General features: G+C 51.7%; 1 protein-coding gene across 3 annotated transcripts in view; it reads right to left on the minus strand.

The window, feature by feature from the left end:
• PRPF40A (pre-mRNA processing factor 40A) overlaps positions 1 to 23186 on the minus strand; it is a 149393-nt gene that overhangs the window by 48170 nt on the left and 78037 nt on the right. For all 3 annotated transcript variants that reach the window (XM_075317223.1, XM_075317224.1, XM_075317222.1), the window contains exons 20-23: positions 14715 to 14831; positions 8207 to 8344; positions 7700 to 7795; positions 7436 to 7522 (exon numbers count right to left, since the gene is read on the minus strand). In XM_075317223.1, the coding sequence (XP_075173338.1) occupies positions 7436 to 7522; positions 7700 to 7795; positions 8207 to 8344; positions 14715 to 14831 (438 nt within the window). The remainder of the gene's footprint in view (positions 1 to 7435; positions 7523 to 7699; positions 7796 to 8206; positions 8345 to 14714; positions 14832 to 23186) is intronic.

Below are 23186 nucleotides of genomic sequence, written 5' to 3' on the forward strand. Positions count from 1 at the left end.
GGGGTTTCTGCAATACCGTGAGGACCAAGTTAAGGTCCCAGGGATCCAAGGGCCGCCGGTAAGGCGGAATGATGTGAGACGCACCTTGCATGAAGGTGCGGATTTGAGCCAGCCGGGCGATACGCCGCTAGAACAGCACTGATAGAGCTGAGACTTGTCCCTTGAGAGAGTTAAGGGACAGTCCTAGCTGCAGACCGGACTGTAAAAAAGACAGAAGGGTCGGCAACGAGAATGGCCAAGGAGAATGGCCGGAAGAACGACACCAGGACAGGAAAATTTTCCAAGTCCTGTGATAGATCTTGACGGAGGAAGACTTACGGGCCCGAGTCATAGTGGAGATGACTTCAGGAGGAATACCAGAAGCCGTCAAAATCCAGGACTCAAGAGCCACGCCGTCAATTTGAGGGCCGCAGAATTCGGGCGGAAAAACGGACCTTGCGAGAGCAGGTCTGGACGGTCCGGAAGATGCCACAGCATCTCCACGGACAGTTGGAGCAGGTCCGGATACCAAGCTCGCCTGGGCCAGTCCGGTGCAATGAGGATGACTCGACGGCCCTCCATTCTGATCTTGCGCAGGACTCTGGGCAAGAGAGCTAGAGGGGGAAACACGTAGGACAGACGAAACTGGGACCAGTCTTGAACCAGAGCGTCCGCGGCGAAGGCCTGAGGATCGTGGGAGCGAGCCACGTAAACCGGAACCTTGTTGTTGTGACGGGATGCCATTAGGTCCACGTCCGGAGTGCCCCATTTGCGGCAGATTGACAAACACTGCCGGGTGCAGGGACCACTCGCCACCGTCCACGGATTGACGGCTGAGATAATCTGCCTCCCAGTTTTCTACGCCAGGGATGTGGACTGCGGATATGGTGGACTTGGAGTCCTCCGACCATTGAAGGATGCGTTGGACCTCCAACATTGCCAGGTGGCTGCGTGTCCCGCCTTGGTGATTGATGTAGGCAACCGCTGTCGCGTTGTCTGACTGGACTCGAATGTGCCTGCCCGCCAACAGGTGGTGAAAGGCTAGGAGAGCTAGAAGCACAGCTCTGGTTTCCAGCACATTGATTGAAAGGGCTGACTCGGACGGAGTCCAAGTGCCCTGAGCTCTGTGGTGGAGATGTACCACTCCCCAGCCGGATAGGCTGGCATCCGTGGTGAGAATCACCCAGGACGGAGCCAGGAAGGAGCGCCCTTGGGACAGGGAGAGGGGTCGAAGCCACCACTGAAGAGAGCTCCTGGTCCGTGGCGACAGAGCCACTAACCTCTGTAAGGAGGAAGGCCGCTTGTTTCAACAGCAGAGGATGTCCAGCTGCAGAGGACGCAGATGGAACTGGGCAAAGGGAACCGCCTCCATGGAAGCCACCATTTGACCCAGCACCTGCATCAGGCGCCTGAAGGAATAACGGCGGGGCCTCAGGAGAAAGCGCACCGCTAGCCGGAGAGACTGCTGTTTGATTAAGGGCAACTTCACAAGTGCCGGCAAAGTCTTGAACTGCATCCCTAGGTACGTGAGACTCTGGGTCGGAGTCAGAGTGGATTTGGGAAGATTGACAATCCACCCGAATTGGGCTAGGGTGGCGAGAGTGAGCGAAACACTCCGCTGACAGTCTGCGCTGGATGGACCCTTAACCAGAAGGTCGTCCAGGTAAGGGAGCACTGCCAACCCCTGGAGGTGCAGGACCGCAATCACTGCCGCCATGACCTTGGTGAATACCCGAGGGGCCGTGGCTAACCCGAAGGGGGAGAGCCACGAATTGGAAATGATCCTCTCCTATCGCAAAACGTAACCAACGCTTATGTGACACTGCGATTGGCACATGTAGATAGGCATCTCTGATGTCGATGGACGCCAGGAACTCCCCTTGGGTCATAGAGGCAATAACTGATCGCAGGGACTCCATGCGAAAATGCCGCACCCGAACATGCTTGTTGAGAAGCTTGAGATCCAGGATGGGCCGGAAGGTACCGTCCTTTTTTGGAACTAGGAAGAGATTTGAGTAAAAACCTCTGAACCGTTCCTGAGCGGGAACTGGGACAATCACTCTGTTTGCCTGCAAGGACGCCACGGCCTGCGAGAAGGCGGCGGCCTTGGAGCAGGGGGGAGTTGAGAGAAAAAATCTGTTTGGAGGGCTGGAAGAGAATTCTATCCTGTAGCCGTGAGATATGATGTCTCTCACCCACTGATCGGAGACTTGCTTTAACCAAGTGTCGCCAAAGTGGGAGAGCCTGCCACCGACTAAGGACGTGGTTGGAGCGGGCCGAGAGTCATGAGGAAGCTGCCTTAGTGGCAGAAACTCCTGCGGTCTTCTGCGGACGCGCTTTTGGGCGCCAGTTGGATTTCTGATCCTTGGCTGAGTTAGCGGACGAGGCGGAAGGCTTAGAGGATGACCAGTTGGAGGAACGAAAGGAACGAAACCTCGATTGATTCCTACCCTGGGCGGGTTTCCTGGTCTTGGTTTGTGGCATGGAAGTACTCTTCCCGCCAGTAGCTTCTTTGATAATTTCATCCAGCTGTTCACCAAACAGCCGTGAACCAGCAAAAGGGAGCCCAGCAAGAAACTTCTTGGAAGAAGCATCTGCCTTCCACTCTCGAAGCCACAAAATCCTGCGGATAACAAGAGAATTAGCTGAAGCCACCGGAGTGCGATGAGCAGCCTCTAGCATGGCAGACATGGCATAAGATGAAAAAGCTGAAGCCTGAGCAGTTAAGGTAACCATCTCAGGCATAGATTCCTTGGTGAGGGAATGCATCTCCTCTAGAGAAGCAGAGATGGCTTTGAGAGCCCACACTGCTGCAAAAGTCGGGGAAAACGCGGCCCCCGCAGCTTCATACACAGATTTGGCCAGAAGGTCAATCTGACGGTCAGTGGAATCCTTAAGTGAGGTGCCGTCAGCCACCGACACAACGGTCCGGGCTGAGAGCCTAGACACCGGGGGGTCTACCTTTGGGGAGTGAGACCACTCCTTGACCACCTCAGGTGGAAATGGAAACCGGTCATCAGAACCACGCTTTGGAAAGCGTTTGTCAGGGCAGGCCCTGGGTTTTGTCACAGCAGTCTGAAAACTGGAGTGGTTAAAGAACACACTCTTCACTCTCTTAGGCGAGGTAAACTGATGTTTTTCTGCCAAAGAGAGTTGCTCCTCTGACACTGGCGGATTGAGATCCAGCACAGAATTAATAGAAGCAATCAAATCACTAAGGTCCGAGTCACCCTCAGAGAAATCGATGGGATACATAGCCTCCGAGCCCCCAGTGAGGGCATCCTCCTCATCTTGAGAGTCAGCTCTTGAGGCAGAGCCGTGGGATGGGGAGGGGGAGGAAACCCTGCGCCTTCTCTTAGAAGGACGGGGTCTGGGATCAGATGATGAATCCTCCGTGAGCTCTGATGGACGGAGGTCAGAGGATAGGAGTCCTCTGTCAAGAGTATTAGAGGCACCCTGTGAGGGGGGCTGATGCATATTCATCAAAGTCCTGGACAAAAGTCCCATGGACTCAGCAAATGACTGGGATATGGACCTAGAAAAGGACTCTACCCAGGCCGGGGGTTCAGTGCCAGGTGCAGCAGCAGCAGCCTGAGAGACCACTGGGGGTGAGACTCCAGGCTGTGGCACCGCCAAGTTAGAGCAACCATCACAGTGTGGATAAATGCTCGGCTCAGGCAGCAGGAGCTTACATGCAGTGCATGCACCATAAAGCTTTGGAGCCTTGCTCCTTGTGTGAGACATGCTGCTGGAGTGGGGGCTTTGCAGAGAATGAACCCCAGGGAGAATATACAGAGGTCCACAACCGGAGACCGGCTGTGGCTTACCAGACCGCCGAGCGCGGTGTTGTGTGCCCTCCAGATCCCGAAGCCCGGTCCCCCAGTGCGCAGCACCTCAGCAGAGATGCAGAATGCAGGATGTCCCAGAGCAGAGTGAACTCTGCCTGAGAAATGGGGCGTTCCTATAAAAGAGCGGGAACTGGAGGGCTATAGAGACCTGCAGGGAAGGAGGGACGCCCCAGCAGTGGGGAGTGTCCCTCCCCTGTGTAGAACGGCCGCCGGGAGGAGCCGAACCTGTCCCTCTGCATGAGTGACATGCGAGGGCAGGAAAACGAAACTAGGCCTCCGGCGAAGCCGGGGCCTAAATTTAATCGGCGAGGCCGACAAACAGGCACCATCAGCGCAGTTCTCTGGCAAAAGCTGGAGAACCCGCCGGAAAAGTGAAAAACAATCACAAACAGCATACTCTCCCCATACAATAAAGAACCGGGACCCCCAACATAAACGTCTCAGGTACTTAGCTGCTGAGATGCAGGGCCATGTCCCTGGGGATGAGTACTCCGGTCCAACAGAATCCTCAAGGGGCTGTGGATGGAGACCGGACTCCTGCCAGGCATGGAGACCGTGCTGGCTCCCACTTCAAGCCAGAGCCCAGGAGGGATGGTGAAGGAGCGCGGCATGTAAGGCTTCAGCCTTGGAAATCAACCTTAACAACACCGCCGACACAGTGGGGTGAGAAGGGACATGCCGGGAGTCCAGACATGGACCCGCTTTTCTTCAAACTCTTTCCAAAAGTCAAACAAATCAGATGAGAATGCATGTGTGGATGTATGACCTCCTGAACATAAAGCGATAAACTGGCTAGGACTGGCTACCAGGGGGTGTATAAGCTCGGAGGGAGGAGCTACACTTTTAAGTGTAGTACTTTGTGTGTCCTCCGGAGGCAGAAGCTAAACACCCATGGTCTGGGTCTCCCAAAGGAACGATAAAGAAAAGGGAAGGGAAGACAAAAAGGGAAGGGAAGACAAAAAGGGAAGGGAAGACAAAAAGGGAAGGGAAGACAAAAAGGGAAGGGAAGACAAAAAGGGAAGGGAAGACAAAAAGGGAAGGGAAGACAAAGAAGGGAATTTTGTTTACTTACCGTAAATTCCTTTTCTTCTAGCTCCTATTGGGAGACCCAGACAATTGGCCGAGGAGGTCGTGGTACCCGGATCTGTGGCATCTAACGGTGGGTCAACCGTGGGCACTACCAGACCGACCAGACTTGCTGTCAAGGGCCTTTTTTCCATCTGAATTCTGCGGCAGTCAACCTGACTGTGTGGCCATTGAGTCCTGGATCCTAGCGTCCTCAGGGTTATCTCAAGAGGTCATTGCCACTATGAGACAGGCCAGGAAACCGACGTCCGCCAAGATCTACCACAGGACGTGGAGGATCTTCTTATCCTGGTGCTCTGATCAGGGTTTTACTCCCTGGCCGTTTGCCTTGCCCACTTTTCTGTCTTTCCTTCAATCCGGAATGGACAAGGGTTTGTCTCTCGGCTCTCTCAAGGGACAAGTATCGGCGCTTTCCGTGTTTTTTCAAAAGCGTCTAGCCAGGCTTCCGCAGGTCCGCACGTTCCTGCAGGGGGTTTGCCACATAGTCCCACCTTACAAGCGTCCGCTAGAACCCTGGGATCTTAACAGGGTGCTAACGGCCCTTCAGAAACCACCTTTCGAGCCGATGAGGGATGTTTCTCTTTCACGCCTTTCGCAGAAGGTGGTCTTCCTAGTGGCAGTCACGTCACTTCGGAGAGTGTCTGAGCTAGCAGCGCTGTCATGCAAAGCCCCCTTCCTGGTGTTTCACCAGGATAAGGTGGTTCTGCGTCCGGTCCCGGAATTTCTCCCTAAGGTGGTATCCCCTTTTCATCTCAATCAGGATATCTCCTTACCTTCTTTTTGTCCTAATCCAGTTCACCAATGTGAAAAGGATTTGCACTTGTTAGATCTCGTGAGAGCACTCAGACTCTACATTCTCGCACGGCGCCCCTGCGCCGTTCTGATGCGCTCTTTGTCCTCATCGCTGGCCAGCGTAAGGGGTCGCAGGCTACCAAGTCAACCCTGGCTCGGTGGATCAAGGAACCGATTCTTGAAGCCTACCGTTCGTCTGGACTTCCGGTTCCTACAGGGCTGAAAGCCCATTCTACCAGAGCCGTAGGTGCGTCCTGGGCATTGCGGCACCAGGCTACGGCTCAGCAGGTGTGTCAGGCGGCTACCTGGTCGAGTCTGCACACTTTCACAAAACACTATCAGGTGCATACCTATGCTTCGGCGGATGCCAGTCTAGGTAGACGCTAGGATCCAGGACTCAATGGCCACACAGTCAGGTTGAGGGCCGCAGAATTCAGATGGAAAAAAGGCCCTTGAGACAGCAAGTCTGGTCGGTCTGGTAGTGCCCACGGTTGACCCACCGTTAGATGCCACAGATCCGAGTACCACGACCTCCTCGGCCAATTGTCTGGGTCTACCAATGGAGCGACAAAGAAAAGGGAAGGGAAGACAAAAAGGGAAGGGAAGACAAAAAGGGAAGGGAAGACAAAAAGGGAAGGGAAGACAAAAAGGGAAGGGAAGACAAAAAGGGAAGGGAAGACAAAAAGGGAAGGGAAGACAAAAAGGGAAGGGAAGACAAAAAGGGAAGGGAAGACAAAAAGGGAAGGGAAGACAAAAAGGGAAGGGAAGACAAAAAGGGAAGGGAAGACAAAAAGGGAAGGGAAGAGAAGACAAAAAGGGAAGGGAAGACAAAAAAACCCAAAAAAAAACACCTTGAGTGTAGAGGGGAAAAACCTAAGACAAAAATGTGACCACAGAATTGAGGGAATTATAAAACAGACATTGATATAGCCATGCACATTGAATTTATTAAAAAATTGGAATCAGTATTTGACTTATTGTAAAACATGTATTTTGGGCTAAAAATAATTTTTTTGCAATTTGGTTTAATTAAAAATGTTGCATCGTTTGACTTTTACAAAACAGTTTTCCTTTTTGTGGCTGGTGAAGGAGTTAACGGAGAATCCCTCACTGAGCTTCCCTGTCTTTTATAGAGCTCTTCTCTGCTAATTTTTGACCAGAATATTCAGTTCAACTCTCATGTGATGTGATCTGTGGTCATAAATCAGCACAGGAAAGTTCAGAAATAGAAGATAATATTTGGATCTTCTGGGCTCCTCTGTGCTGACCACATCAGAGTTGAGCTGAACTTTGATGTTGTCATAAATCAGCTGAGAGACGCACAAAAAAGACAAATAAGAGAGGTACAAACACTCCGCACAAGTTATGTGACTGTCAGGGTTCTCAATTAATTTCTTTCTGCAGAAAGCAACAGGCGATGTAACACAAGAGCAGCTACACAAAGTAAAGGGTGCAAAAATTATTAATTAAACCCAATTGTAAAAAAAAATTATCTTAGGACAAAATCCCTGCAATCTTCCCTTGGAGATGTCCATATTCATTAATACAGTGCTTAACACATCATGACTTATGTACACAGTCACATGAGCTATAAAGCATATGGAAACCTGTGAGAGTGGGGAAGGGGGGCTGTAAAAGCTTAAAAAAAAGTCACAATATTTATATATAAACTAAACAGCTCTACATACTGTAATACTGTATAATGAGCAGTTTATTTAAATAGTACCAACCGAGCGTGACCGCGATCTCTTGCGGTGGTGTTTCTTAGACTTCTTGGAGTGCTTCTTGTTTTTCGTATGATGATGCTGACATTCATGCTGTAGATAGAAGAGCAGAGAAGGCGTTACGAGGCTTGTTAGGACGTAACCTAAATCATATATATCTACATTTATGGGGGACATCCAAGCACACCGGCTGCTGCACACAATGAGCAAGTAAATAATTCCATTATCTAATCTTTTCCCCCTGATGACAAACCATACTGTACAACATACCTCAAGCGCATGCACAAAGTCTTTAAATATCCTTTTCCGTTCAGACTCCAGTGTGATGTCTTCAAACGCTATGTCCTTAATAAACCTGTCCCGTACCTGAAAGGAAACAACACACAGGGCTATGTGGCAGATCTGTTGCAGGAATATCTGCAATTTTTCATTTGTCTGATTAGAGTTTGCAGGAATCCGGAATGACGGTACTCAAAAAAAAAAAAAAGTTGTCAATTGCAGAAATTTCTGCAGCAGATCTCCCGCTTGTCCATATGCCATAATGGCAGTATTTGTTTCCTTGTAATAATAATAATAATAATAATAATAATATTTATTCATTTATATCGCACTGTTAATTCCACAGCGCTTTACATACATTGGCAACACTTTCCCCATTGGGGCTCAAAATCTAGGTTATAACCTATGAGTTTGTTTTTGTTACTTAATTGTATTTAAGAAAAAAAAAAAATAATAATGTATCAGGATGATGTAGATGTCTTCTGTACAAAGACCTACCTCTTCCCAAATCGAGTCTACTTCAATAGGGGGTGCAGCCTGTTTTAGCATGCTCTTAAATGCGGATTCCTTTCTCTTCATTTTTCGAGCTTCCTCTTTTTCACGCTCTCGTTCTCGAGCCTCGGCTTTTTCTAAGAGCTACAAGTTAATGATATAACATCAGAGCACCTAAACAACAATTCCATGCTAAAAAAAACAAACAAAAAAAAAAACAAAACACGCAATATACACTGAGAACGACAGAAAGAAGGGAATTTTGTTTACTTACCGTAAATTCCTTTTCTTCTAGCTCCAATTGGGAGACCCAGACAGTGGGTGTATAGCTACTGCCCTCTGGAGGCCGCACAAAGAACTACACTTAAAAGTGTAAGGCCCCTCCCCTTCTGGCTATACACCCTCCCGTAGGAGTACAGATTCCTCAGTTTTAGTACCAAAGCAAGAAGGAGGAAAGCCAATAACAGTTTCAAAAACAAATTCAATCCGATAACACGATCGGAGAACTTAAGAAACAACATGAACAACATGTGCACCCGAAAAAACGAAACCCTAAGAACAAATAGGGCGGGTGCTGGGTCTCCCAATTGGAGCTAGAAGAAAAGGAATTTACGGTAAGTAAACAAAATTCCCTTCTTCTTTTTCGCTCCTAATTGGGAGACCCAGACAGTGGGACGTCCAAAAGCAGTCCCTGGGTGGGTAAAAAGATACCACATGAACTGGCTGTCAGACAGCCTCTTCCTACAGGTGGGCCACCGCCGCCTGAAGGACCTGTCTACCTAGGCTGGCATCTGCCGAAGCGTAGGTATGCACTTGATAGTGTTTGGTAAACGTGTGCAGACTCGACAGGTAGCCGCTTGGCACACTTGCTGAGCCGTAGCCTGATGCCGCAATGCCCAGGACGCACCCACGGCTCTGGTAGAATGGGCCTTCAGTCCAGATGGAATCGGAAGCCCAGCAGAACGGTATGTGTGAAGAATTGGTTCCTTGATCCACCGCGCCAGGGTGGATTTGGAAGCTTGCAATCCCTTATGCTGACCAGCGACTAGGACAAAGAGCGCATCAGAACGGCGTAGAGCCGCCGTGCGAGAAATGTAAATCCTGAGTGCTCTCACCAGGTCCAACAGATGTAAACCCTTTTCAAATTGGTGAACTGGATGCGGACACAAAGATGGCAAAGTGATATCCTGATTGAGATGAAAGGAAGAAACCACCTTGGGAGAAAACTCTGGAATTGGACGCAGTACTACCTTGTCTTGGTGAAACACCAGGAAGGGAGATTTGCAAGATAACGCCGCTAGCTCGGACACTCTTCGAAGAGACGTGACCGCCACAAGAAAAACTACCTTTTGTGAAAGCCGAGAAAGGGGAACCTCTTTCAAAGGCTCGAAAGGCGGCTTCTGGAGAGCAATGAGAACCTTGTTCAGATCCCAGGGTTCCAATGGCCGTCTGTAAGGAGGAACGATATGACAAACTCCTTGGAGAAACGTGCGTACTTTAGAAAGCCGTGCCAAGCGCTTCTGAAAGAATACGGATAGCGCGGAGACTTGACCCTTAAGAGAGCTAAGCGACAAACCTTTTTCCAACCCAGACTGCAGGAAGGAAAGAAAAATTGGCAATGCAAATGGCCAGGGAGAAAACCCTTGAGCCAAGCACCACGCTAAGAATATCTTCCACGTTCTGTGATAGATCTTAGCTGAGGATGGTTTTCTAGCCTGTCTCATTGTGGCAACAACCTCATGAGATAAACCTGAGGCCGCTAGGATCCAGGACTCAATGGCCACACAGTCAGGTTCAGGGCCGCAGAATTCAGATGGAAAAACGGCCCTTGAGACAGCAAATCTGGACGGTCTGGTAGTGTCCACGGTTGGCCTACCGTGAGATGCCACAGATCCGGGTACCACGACCTTCTTGGCCAATCTGGAGCGACGAGTATGGCTCGATGGCAGTCGGAACTGATTTTCCGGAGAACTCTGGGTAACAATGCTAGAGGTGGGAACACATAGGGGAGTCGGAATTGCGACCAATCCTGAACCAAGGCGTCTGCCGCCAGTGCTCGGTGATCGTGAGACCGTGCCATGAAAACTGGGACCTTGTTGTTGTGCCGTGACGCCATCAGATCGACGTCCGGCGTCCCCCAGCGGCAACAGATCTGCTGAAACACGTCCGGGTGAAGGGACCATTCTCCTGCGTCCATGCCCTGGCGACTGAGAAAGTCTGCTTCCCAGTTTTCCACGCCTGGGATGTGAACTGCGGATATGGTGGACGCTCTGCTTTCCACCCACGCCAAAATCCGTTGGACTTCTTGAAAAGCTTGGCGACTGCGTGTTCCCCCTTGGTGGTTGATGTACGCCACCGCCGTGGAATTGTCCGACTGAATCCGAATCTGCTTGCCTTCCAGCCATTGTTGGAAGGCTCGCAGGGCAAGATAGATTGCTCTGATTTCCAGAACATTGATCTGCAGGGTGGACTCTTCCAGAGTCCACATCCCCTGAGCCCTGTGGTGGAGATACACCGCTCCCCACCCTGATAGGCTCGCATCCGTCGTGACCACTGCCCAGGACGGGGGAAGGAACGACTTTCCCTGTGACAATGAGGTGGGGAGAAGCCACCAACGCAGAGAGTCCTTGGCAGTCTGAGAGAGGGAGACAGTCCTGTCGAGGGACGTCGATTTCCCGTCCCATTGGCGTAGAATGTCCCATTGTAGAGGGCGCAGATGAAACTGCGCGAACGGGACTGCCTCCATTGCTGCTACCATCTTTCCTAGGAAATGCATGAGGCGCCTCAGTGAGTGCGACTGGCTCTGAAGGAGAGATTGCACTCCAGTCCGTAGCGAGCACTGCTTGTCCAGTGGAAGCATCACTATCGCTGAGAGAGTATTAAACTCCATGCCAAGATAAGTCAGAGATTGGGTCGGGGTTAGATGAGACTTTGGAAAGTTGATAATCCACCCGAAACTCTGGAGAGTGTCTAGTGCCACCTTCAGACTGTGTTGGCATGCCTCTTGAGAGGGTGCCTTTATAAGCAGGTCGTCTAGATACGGGATGACCGAGTGACCCTGCGAGTGCAGAACAGCTACTACTGCTGCCATGACTTTGGTGAAGACCCGGGGGGCTGTTGCCAGACCGAAAGGTAACGCTACGAACTGCAGGTGTTCGTCGTGTATGACGAAGCGTAGGAAACGCTGATGCTCTGGTGCGATCGGCACGTGGAGATACGCATCTTTGATATCTATTGATGCTAGAAAATCTCCTTGAGACATTGAGGCAATGACGGAGCGTAGGGATTCCATCCGGAACCTCCTGACTTTTACGTGTCTGTTGAGCAACTTTAGATCCAGGACGGGCCGATACGATCCGTCCTTTTTTGGGACCACAAACAGATTGGAGTAAAAACTGTGACCTTGTTCCTGAAGAGGGACGGAGGTCACCACTCCTTCCGCCTTTAGAGCGGCCACCGCCTGCAACAGAGCATCGGCTCGATCTGGTGGTGGAGAAGTTCTGAAGAAACGAGTTGGCGGACGAGAACTGAACTCTATCCTGTACCCGTGAGACAGAATATCCCTCACCCAACGGTCTTTGACGTGTGACAGCCAGATGTCGCCAAAGTGGGAAAACCTCCCACCGACCGCGGGTGTGGGAATCGGAGACCGCAAGTCAGGAGGACGCCGTCTTGGCAACGGTTCCTCCGGCTGTCCTTTTTGGGCGTGACTGAGACCTCCAAGAATCTGAGCGTCTCTGGTCTTTTTGAGTCTTTTTTGACGAGGCGAATTGGGACCTGCCCGGTCCTCGAAAGGACCGATAACCAGACTGACCCTTCCTCTGTTGGGGTCTGTTTTGTCTGTGTTGCGGTAAGGATGAGTCCTTACCCTTGGAGTGTTTGATGATTTCATCCAAACGCTCTCCAAACAATCGGTCACGAGAAAAAGGCAAATTGGTTAAGCACTTCTTGGAATGAGAATCTGCTTTCCAATGTCTCAACCACAGGGCCCTACGCAAAACAACGGAGTTGGCTGACGCCACTGCCGTGCGGCTTGTAGCGTCAAGAACAGCATTAATCGCGTACGACGCGAATGCCGCCATTTGCGAGGTCAATGGTGCTACCTGCGGGGCAAATGCACGTGTGACGGAGTCAACTCGCGCAAGCCCGGCTGAGATAGCTTGGAGTGCCCATACGGCTGCAAAAGAAGGCGCTAATGACGCTCCAATCGCTTCATAGATGGATTTCAGCCAGAGCTCCATCTGCCTGTCAGTGGCATCTTTAAGTGCCGCTCCATCTTCAACTGCAACCAAGGATCTAGCTGCAAGCCTGGAAATTGGAGGATCCACTTTTGGACACTGGGTCCAACCCTTGACCACCTCAGGGGGAAAAGGATAGCGTGTATCTTTAAGCCGTTTAGGAAAACGCCTTTCAGGATAAGCGTGGGGTTTCTGGATTGCGTCTCTAAAGTCAGCGTGGTCCAGAAAAGTGCTTAAAGTACGCTTAGGGTATCTGAAATGGATTCTCTCGTGCTGCGAAGCTGACTCCTCCACAAGAGGAGCTGGTGGGGAAATATTTAACATCTTATTGATGTTAAATATAAGATCATTAACTATGGCGTCACCATCTGGTGTATCTAGATTGAGAGCGGTCCCAGGATCAGAATCCTGATCAGTTACGTCCGCCTCATCACCCATAGATTCATCTCGCTGGGATCCTGACCATTGAGATGAATGTGAAGGCCCGTCATAGCGAGCCCGCTTAGGCTGCCCGGGGCCATCGTCCGAGTCAGAGTCTTCACCCTGAGGTGTATATGCCCGTCCCGGAGCTTGGAGCTGAGGGGGACCAGGGGGCAATGATTGCACAGTGTCCGTGGCCTGAAGTACAGGCCTAGCTCGCAATGTGTCAAGAATTTGTGACATAGTGAGAGACATTCTGTCAGCAAAAGCTGCAAACTCAGTTCCTGTCACCTGGACAGCATTCACAGGTGGTACACCCTGGGTCACGTCCAGCAGAGGTCCCGACTGTGCAAGCGCCGCAGGGGCCGAGCACTGCACACAATGGGGGTCCGTGGAGCCTGCCGGTAGAAAAGTCCCACATGCGGTGCAGGAAGCATATAATGTCTGTGCCTTGGCACCCTTGCGTTTTACGGACGACATGGTGCTGGCTCTCTGCAATGTGAGAGAGTCTATAGCCAAAGGGCGACCAGCGCTATGCAATACAAAGTATTTGCAGGAACAAAATACTAAGATTACTACTGGCACAAGAGGGGGTGAGCCCTGAGGGCTGCTTACCGCCCGCTGAATAGCGGGTAAGAGGCTGCAGAATTCCTTGTCTGGGTCTCCCCGGCTCCCCTCTGCAGCTCAGCGTGTCAGCAGGAATGGCTGCCGGCGTCTGTGGAGAGGGGCGGTCCGTGGGAGTTCCCAAACAAAAGTGCGGGAAACAGTGTCCCCTCTGTGCCGATTGTGAGGGCTGGAGTATGTAAAAACGACTCCAGCCCTCGGCGCTGATGCACTGGCCAGCGTCCCGCCCCTCTCCTGACTGGCAGGTCTGGGGGCGGGAACGAACGGAAGCAGGCCGCAAAAGCCGGGGACTCGAGTTATCAGCGCGGCCGCCGTAAAAGCGCGGGCCGCGCTGAAGTCCCCGGCGCACCACAAGTGCCAGCCGCGCCGCAGTCCCAGCGGCCGGCGTGACCGATTCCTAGACGTGGCCAGCGTCCCGCCCCTCTCCTGACTGGCAGGTCCGGGGGCGGGAACGAACGGAAGCAGGCCGCAAAAGCCGGGGACTCGAGTTATCAGCGCGGCCGCCGTAAAAGCGCGGGCCGCGCTGAAGTCCCCGGCGCACCACAAGTGCCAGCCGCGCCGCAGTACCAGCGGCCGGGGCGACCGATTCCTATAAGTGTGCCTGCTTCAGCGAAGCTGAATGAGGCCATGGCACAAGCGCCGTAGCGCTGATGTCCCCCGGCGCACTACAACACCCAGCATGCTGCGGTGTGAGCGCCAAATGCACGGGGACACAGAGTACCTTGAGGAAGCAGGGCCATGTCCCTGATGTACTCCGCTCCATCCAGCATCTTCTCCAGGGGCTGTAGATGGAGCACGGTCTCAGTGCCTGGAGACCAGTAAATCCCACTTCACCCAGAGCCCTGTAAAAAGGGATGGGGAAGGAATCAGCATGTGGGCTCCTGCCGCCGTACCCGCAATGGGTACCTCAACCTTACAAACACCTCCGACATACAGTGGGGTGAGAAGGGAGCATGCTGGGAGCCCTGTATGGGCCCTCTTTTCTTCCATCCGACATAGTCAGCAGCTGCTGCTGACTAAAAACAATGGAGCTATGCGTGCGTGTCTGACCTCCTTGCGCACAAAGCTAAAACTGAGGAATCTGTACTCCTACGGGAGGGTGTATAGCCAGAAGGGGAGGGGCCTTACACTTTTAAGTGTAGTTCTTTGTGCGGCCTCCAGAGGGCAGTAGCTATACACCCACTGTCTGGGTCTCCCAATTAGGAGCGAAAAAGAAATACTAAGCAACTTACACTATTAAAAGCAAGCTTGATATTTCCGGCATCTAACGTTGTGGCTCTTTTTGTAGAGCTGATAACCATAACAAAGTCTTCAAATGTTGTACGAAGCTCAACCACGAATCCTTTGTCCTGTGAAGCAAACAAAGTTTATAATAGATGTATCCAGAAGAGGCCAGACTATATATATATATATATACACACACATCAGTGTTCCCCCAACTAGTTGCTCTGGGGTTGCTTTTGGCTCCTTTGAAACTATAGAGGTCGTAGCATTACTAGAACTTGGGCCGGGGTCAAAAATCACATGACTAAGGACCCATTATATTCTCTATTTGAGTTATTTTTTTTGTTTTAAGCGATGCAAAACAAGTCTAGGACATCTTTCCTTGGAAATCTGCATTGTGTATTGTTATCCATAAATGAAATGTCCCATCGTGAATAAGGCAAGTTAGCACTGAATACAAAGCGAACACAGAGAGCATCATCATCATCGACAATGGGAAAGGACATACCGTATTTTTCGATTTATAAAATGCACCGGATTAGAAGACGCACCCCAAATTTAGAGAAGAAAAAAAAAAAAGAAAGAAGAAGAGGGTCAAAAAAATGGGGTCCGTTTTATAATCCGGTGGTGTCTTACCAGAGAGGGGGGGCGGCAGCAGTGGTAGAGCGGGGGTCACAGGAGGCAGAAACTGTTAACGGTGGCAGCTGTGCTAATGCTGCGCTTGCAGGCGGTGAGGGCTTGAAAGAAATAGCGCCCCGTGTCAGTCCGTGCGCAGATTGAGCTCTCGGATCAATGACAAGCCAAGATCTCATCTGCGCATGCGCCACCTCCAGTCACCTTTTCCTCAAGTCCACTGCTAGGAGATCAATGGGCTGGAGGAGACGCGTGCGTAGACGAGATCTTGAGCAGAGAGCTCCATCTGCACACGTGCCGACTCTGGGTGCCATTATTTGAAGTCCTCACTGCCCACAGTCTCTAAGTCACTAAAGCCCCAGAACGAGCCCAGCCGGCGCAGCATTGCCCCTGCCTCTTGCTACCCCTCTCCACACCCCCTGGCAAGCTATATTCGGATTCTAAGACGCACCCCTCACTTTTCTTCCAATTTTTGGGGAGGAAAGAAGGGAATTTTGTTACTTACCGTAAATTCCTTTTCTTCTAGCTCCTATTGGGAGACCCAGACGATTGGGGTGTATAGCACTGCCTCCGGAGGCCACACAAAGCAATTACACTAAAAAGTGCAAGGCCCCTCCCCTTCTGGCTATACACCCCCAGTGGGATCACTGGCTCACCAGTTTTAGTGCAAAAGCAAGAAGGAGGAAAGCCAATAACTGGTTTAAACAAATTCACTCCGAAGTAACGTCGGAGAACTGAAAAACCATTCAACATGAACAACATGTGTACCCGAAAAACCACCAAAAATCTCGAAGGACAACAGGGCGGGTGCTGGGTCTCCCAATAGGAGCTAGAAGAAAAGGAATTTACGGTAAGTAACAAAATTCCCTTCTTCTTCGGCGCTCCATTGGGAGACCCAGACGATTGGGACGTCCAAAAGCTGTCCCTGGGTGGGTAAAGAAATACCTCATGTTAGAGCTGCAACGACAGCCCTCCCCTACGGGGAGGCAACTGCCGCCTGCAGGACTCTTCTACCTAGGCTGGCGTCCGCCGAAGCATAGGTATGCACCTGATAATGTTTGGTGAAAGTGTGCAGACTCGACCAGGTAGCTGCCTGGCACACCTGTTGAGCCGTAGCCTGGTGTCGTAATGCCCAGGACGCACCCACGGCTCTGGTAGAATGGGCCTTCAGCCCTGATGGAACCGGAAGCCCAGCAGAACGGTAGGCTTCAAGAATTGGTTCTTTGATCCATCGAGCCAGGGTGGCTTTGGAAGCCTGCGACCCCTTGCGCTGGCCAGCGACAAGGACAAAGAGTGCATCAGAGCGGCGCAGGGGCGCCGTGCGGGAAATGTAGATTCTGAGTGCTCTCACCAGATCTAACAAATGTAAATCCTTTTCATACCGGTGAACCGGATGAGGACAAAAAGAAGGTAAGGAGATATCCTGATTAATATGAAACGAGGATACTACCTTAGGGAGAAACTCCTGAATGGGGCGCAGCACTACCTTGTCCTGGTGGACCACCAGGAAGGGAGCCTTGGATGACAGCGCTGCTAGCTCAGACACTCTCCGAAGAGACGTGATCGCTACCAGAAAGGCCACTTTCCGTGATAGTCGAGAGAGTGAAACATCCGTCAGAGACTCGAAAGGCGGCTTCTGGAGAGCAACTAGTACCCTGTTCAGATCCCATGGATCTAACGGCCGCTCGTACGGGGGGACGATATGACCAAACCCCCTGCAGGAACGTGCGTACCTGCGGACGTCTTGCTAGACGCTTCTGAAAAAAACACCAATAGCGCCGAGACTTGCCCTTTAAGGGAGCCGAGCGACAAGCCCTTTTCCAACCCAGATTGCAGGAAGGAAAGAAAAGTAGGCAATGCCAATGGCCAGGGGGACACTCCTTGTACAGAGCACCAGTAAAAGAAAATCTTCCACTTCCGTGGTAGATCTTAGCAGACGTGGGCTTCATAGCCTGTCTCATGGTGGCAACGACCCCGTGGGATAATCCTGAGGACACTAGGATCTAGGACGCAATGGCCACACAGTAGGTTCAGGGCCGTAGAATTCAGATGGAAAAACGGCCCTTGGGACAGTAAGTCTGGCCGGTCTGGTAGTGCCCACGGTTGACCGACCGTGAGATGCCTGTCGCCAGAGCTCTTTGATCGTCATGAAAACCGGGACCTTGCTGTTGTGCCGATTCGTGAAACCCGTCCGGGTGCAGAGACCATTCTCCTGCGTCCACGCCCTGGTGACTGAGGAAGTCTGCTTCCCAGTTTTCTACGCCCGGGATGTGAACTGCGGGTATGGTGTATGCTCTGTCTTCCACCCCTAGCAGAATCCGGCGGACTTCCTGGGAGGCTCGCCGACTGCGTAGTCCGCCTTGGTGGTTGATGTATGCCACCGCTGTGGATTGTCCGACTGAATTCGGATCTGTTTGCCTTCCAGCCACTGCAGGAAGTCTTGCAGGGCCATATGCACTGCCCAGAGCTCCAGACAATTGATCTGAAGAGTGGACTCCTCTGAAGAGAGTCCTTGATCGTCTGAGAAAGGGGGACGTTCCTGTATAGGGACATCGACTTCCCCTCCCATTAGCGAAGAATGTTCTATTGAAGTGGACGCAGATGAAACTGCGTGAAAGGGACTGCCTCTGGATGAGGTGTCTCCTTGAAGGAGAGACTGCACCCCCGTCTGTAGTGACCGCTGTTTGTCCAGTGGAAGCTTCACCATCGCTGAGAGAGTGTGAAACCCCAAGCTAAGATATGCCAGCGATTGGGTTTAACTTTGAAAAGTTGAGGACCCACCCGAAACTCTGGGAAGTTTCCAGCGCCATGTTCAGGCTGTGTTGGCATGCCTCTTAAAAGAGTGCCTTGACAAGTAGATGGTCTAAGTAAGGGATCACAGGGTGACCCTGAGAGTGCGGGAGTGGTCCCACTGCTGCCATGAACTTGGTGAAAACCCGTGGGGCTGTCGCCAGACCGAAGGGTAGGGCTACGAACCGAAGATGCTCGTCTTCAATAACGAATCGTAGCAAACGCCGGTGCTCTGGAGCAATCGGCACGTGGAGATAAGCATCCTGATGTCTATTGATGCTAGGAAATCTCCTTGAGACATTGAGGCAATGACGGAGCGGAGGGATTCCATCCGGAACCGCCTGGTTTTCACGTGCTTGTTGAGCAGTTTAAGGTCCAGAACGGAACGGAAGGAGTCGTCCTATTTTGTCACCCGGGGCAACCGACCCGCCGATAGGGCTGTCTGTCAATGGCATCTTTAAGTGAAGTCCCATCTTCCACTGCAACTATAGATCTAGCCGCAAGCCTGGAGATTGGGGGATCCACCCTTGGAGCGCTTGAGCACGTCAGGGGGGAAGAGACAACGCGTATCTTCAATACGGTTGGAGAAACGCTTATCGGGATAAGCGTGGTGTTCCTGGACTGCTTCTCTGGAGTCAGAGTGACCAGAAAAGTACTCAATATACGCTTGAGATACCGAAATAGGGATTTCTTCTGCTGTGAAGCTGACCCCTCCACTGGAGGAGTTGAGGGAGAAATACCCAACCTTCCATTGATGGACGCTATAAGATTATTCACTATAGCGTCACCATCCGGTGTATCCGGATTGAGAGCGGTCTCAGGATCAGAGTCCTGAACAGCTACGTCTGCCTCATCATACAGAGAGTACTGTGATGAAGTCGAGGGCCGTTCTTAGGGAGCTCGCTTAGGCCGTCTGGGACTGTCGTCCGTGTCAGAGCCTGCACCCTGGGATGCATGGGACCCTCCTGGAGCCATGATTTGTTTCGAAATCAGGGTGGCCAGGGGCATTGAATCAACATTGCCCAAGGTCTGTCTGGACTGCAAAGTCTGTAAGATGTTAGTCATAGCCACAGACAATATATCAGCGGAAACTGCAACTCCGTCCCTGTCCCTGGACAGGGATCACAGGTGGTTCTTTTGGCCACCTGTAGCAGAGACCCCGTTGAGTAATTGCACACACTGGGGGTCCTGGAACAGTCGCATGCAGTACAAGCAGCATAGAAAGCCTGTGCCTTGGCACCCATGCTTTTTTTTTTGCTGTTGCTGTCTAGCCATCTAGGAGCATTAGCCAAGAATAGCGACCGTACAGTGCAATGTATAGCATACAAGCATGAAGTACAATAAACACTTCAGCACATGCAGTACAAGGAGCATAGAAAGCCTGTGCCTTGGCACCTTTGCTTTTCTGCTGCCGTTGTCTAGTTATTCAGGAGCATTAGCCAGGAAAAGCGACATACAGTGAATGTATAGCATACAAGCATGAAAATAACCACTGCAGCACATGCAATCCAAGCAGCATTGAAAGCTTGTGCCTTAGCACCCTTGCTTTTCTGCTGCTGTTGTCTAGTCATCAAGGAGCATTAGCCAAGAATAGCGACATGCAGTGAATGTACAAGCATGAAAATAAACTCTGCAGTACATGCAATCCAAGCAGCATTGAAAACTTGTGCCTTAGCACCATTGCTGTTTGCTGCCGCTGTCTAGCCATCTAGGCGGGTAGACAGCCAAGAATAGCCCTTACAGTGCAATGTAAAGCATACAAGCATAAAGGACACATGACACTGCAGCACATGCAAGACAAGCAGCATATAGAGTCTGTGCTTTAGCACCCCTGATCTTTTGCTGCTGTTTCTAGGTCTGCATCCTGAATATCGACCGTACAAAAGTACAACCGGACACTTCGGCATTAGTGGGTCAGCACTTTAGTTGCCGCTTACCGCCCGCACAAAAGCGGGTGTGTGGCGCCGGAATCCTGTGCTGGTAGCTCAGTGTCTCCGTTTTCCCGCTCTGCGTGCCGGAATGGCTGCCGGCGTCCAGAGGAGAGGGGCGGGCCGAGGGCGTGCCCGAGACAAGAGCGGGAACCCGGCGCCCACTGTGTCTAGTAAAGGGGGCTGGAGAATGCAAATAAGGCTCCAGCCCTCGGCGCTGCTATAGAACAGCGTCTCTCCCTGTCCCTGAGTGACAGGGTGGGGGCGGGAACGAAGCGGCGCTAGGCCGCAAAAGCCGGGGACTAAAGTTAGAAGCGCCGCCGCCGTAAAAGCGCGGTCGGCGCGTCCCCGGCGCACTACAAGTCGCAGCTGCGCCGCCGCTCCAGGGGCGGTCGGCGCGGCGGTCCCCACACGTAAAGTCCCCCAGTAATCTGCAGGGACTATAAGCCCAGCGCACAGCGCTACAGTCCCCGGCGCACTAGCACACCCAGCAAGCCTGGAGTGTGCGTGGCCTGCCATACGGGGACACAGAGTACCTGAAAGTTGCAGGGCCTTGTCCCTGAACGGCACTCCCGCTCCACATCCAGCAGGTTCTATGGGTCTGTGGATGGAGCCCGGCCTCAGGGCTTGGTGGCCGGAAAGATCCCACTTCCTCAGAGCCCCTCAGGGGGATGGGGAAGGAAAACAGCATGTGGGCTCCAGCCTCCGTACCAGCAATAGGTACCTCAACCTTACAAACCGCAAGTGGGGTGAGAAGGGAGCATGCTGGGGGCCCTAGTATGGGCCCTCTTTTCTTCCATCCGATATAGTCAGCAGCTACTGCTGACTGAACAGTGGAGCTTATGCATGGATGTGTGCCTCCTTCGCACAAAGCTTGAAAACTGGTGAGCCAGTGATCCCACTGGGGGTGTATAGCCAGAAGGGGAGGGGCCTTGCACTTTTTAGTGTAATTGCTTTGTGTGGCCTCCGGAGGCAGTGCTATACACCCCAATCGTCTGGGTCTCCCAATGGAGCGCCGAAGAAAGGGGGGTCTTATAATCCAAAAAAAGGGAATTTTGTTTACTTACCGTAAATTCCTTTTCTTCTAGCTCCTATTGGGAGACCCAGACAATTGGGTGTATAGCTTCTGCCTCCGGAGGCCACACAAAGTATTACACTTTAAAAAGTGTAACCCCTCCCCTCTGCCTATACACCCTCCCGTGCATCACGGGCCCATCAGTTTTGGTGCCAAAGCAGGAAGGAGGAAACTTATAAATTGGTCTAAGGTAAATTCAATCCGAAGGATGTTCGGAGAACTGAAACCATGAACCAAAAGAACAATTCAACATGAACAACGTGTACACAAAAGAACAATAGCCCGAAGGGAACAGGGGCGGGTGCTGGGTCTCCCAATAGGAGCTAGAAGAAAAGGAATTTACGGTAAGTAAACAAAATTCCCTTCTTTGTCGCTCCATTGGGAGACCCAGACAATTGGGACGTCCAAAAGCAGTCCCTGGGTGGGTAAAAGAATACCTCGATAAAAAGAGCCGAAAACGGCCCCCTCTTACAGGTGGGCAACCGCCGCCTGAAGGACTCGCCTACCTAGGCTGGCATCTGCCGAAGCATAGGCATGCACCTGATAGTGTTTCGTGAAAGTGTGCAGACTCGACCAGGTAGCCGCCTGACACACCTGCTGAGCCGTAGCCTGGTGCCGCAATGCCCAAGATGCACCTACGGCTCTGGTAGAATGGGCTTTCAGCCCTGAAGGAATCGGAAGCCCAGAAGAACGGTAGGCTTCAAGAATCGGTTCCTTGATCCACCGAGCCAAGGTTGACTTGGAAGCCTGCGACCCCTTACGCTAGCCAGCGACAAGGACAAAGAGCGCATCAGAACGGCGCAGGGGCGCCGTGCGAGAAATGTAGAGCCGGAGTGCTCTCACCAGATCTAACAAGTGCAAATCCTTTTCACATTGGTGAACTGGATGAGGGCAAAAAGAAGGTAAGGAGATATCCTGATTGAGATGAAAAGGGGATACCACCTTAGGGAGAAATTCCGGGACCGGACGCAGAACCACCTTATCCTGGTGAAACACCAGGAAGGGGGCTTTGCATGACAGCGCTGCTAGCTCAGACACTCTCCGAAGTGATGTGACTGCCACTAGGAAGGCCACCTTCTGCGAAAGGCGTGATAGAGAGACATCTCGCATCGGCTCGAAAGGTGGTTTCTGAAGAGCCGTTAGCACCCTGTTAAGATCCCAGGGTTCCAGCGGATGCTTGTAAGGTGGGACTATGTGGCAAACTCCCTGCAGGAACGTGCGGACCTGCGGAAGCCTGGCTAGACGCTTTTGAAAAAACACGGAAAGCGCCGATACTTGTCCCTTGAGAGAGCCGAGAGACAAACCCTTGTCCATTCCGGATTGAAGGAAAGAAAGAAAAGTGGGTAAGGCAAACGGCCAGGGGGTAAAACCCTGATCCGCGCACCAGGATAAGAAGATCCTCCAAGCCCTGTGATAGATCTTGGCGGACGTTGGTTTCCTGGCCTGTCTCATGGTGGCAATGACATCTTGAGATAACCCTGAGGACGCTAGGAGCCAGGACTCAATGGCCACACAGTCAGGTTGAGGGCCGCAGAATTCAGATGGAAAAAAAGAGAATTTTATTTACTTACCGTAAATTCTTTTTCTTATAGTTCCGACATGGGAGACCCAAACCATGGGTGTATAGCTTCTGCCTCCGGAGGACACTCAAAGTACTACACTAAAAGTGTAGCTCCTCCCTCCGAGCATATACACTCCCCGGATGACAAATCCAACCAGTTTAGTGCCAAAGCTGAAGGAGGACATCCACCCATAAGTAGAGATAGAGTAAAACCCGGAATAACCGGAACTTCTGTCTACAACAACAGCCGGTGAAAACACACGGAACAAGAAAGCTGCCAACAGGCAACAGGGAGGGTGCTGGGTCTCCCATGTTGGAACTATAAGAAAAAGAATTTACGGTAAGTAAACAAAATTCTCTTTTTCTTTATCGTTCCTTATGGGAGACCCAAACCATGGGACGTCTCAAAGCAGTCCATGGGTGGGAAATAAACAGAAACTGAGAAGTAGGCGAAACCTAACTTCACAAATGGGCGACAGCCGTCCGAAGGATG

Source organism: Anomaloglossus baeobatrachus, chromosome 7, assembly GCF_048569485.1.
Source record: "Anomaloglossus baeobatrachus isolate aAnoBae1 chromosome 7, aAnoBae1.hap1, whole genome shotgun sequence".
Classification (NCBI taxonomy): domain Eukaryota; kingdom Metazoa; phylum Chordata; class Amphibia; order Anura; family Aromobatidae; genus Anomaloglossus; species Anomaloglossus baeobatrachus.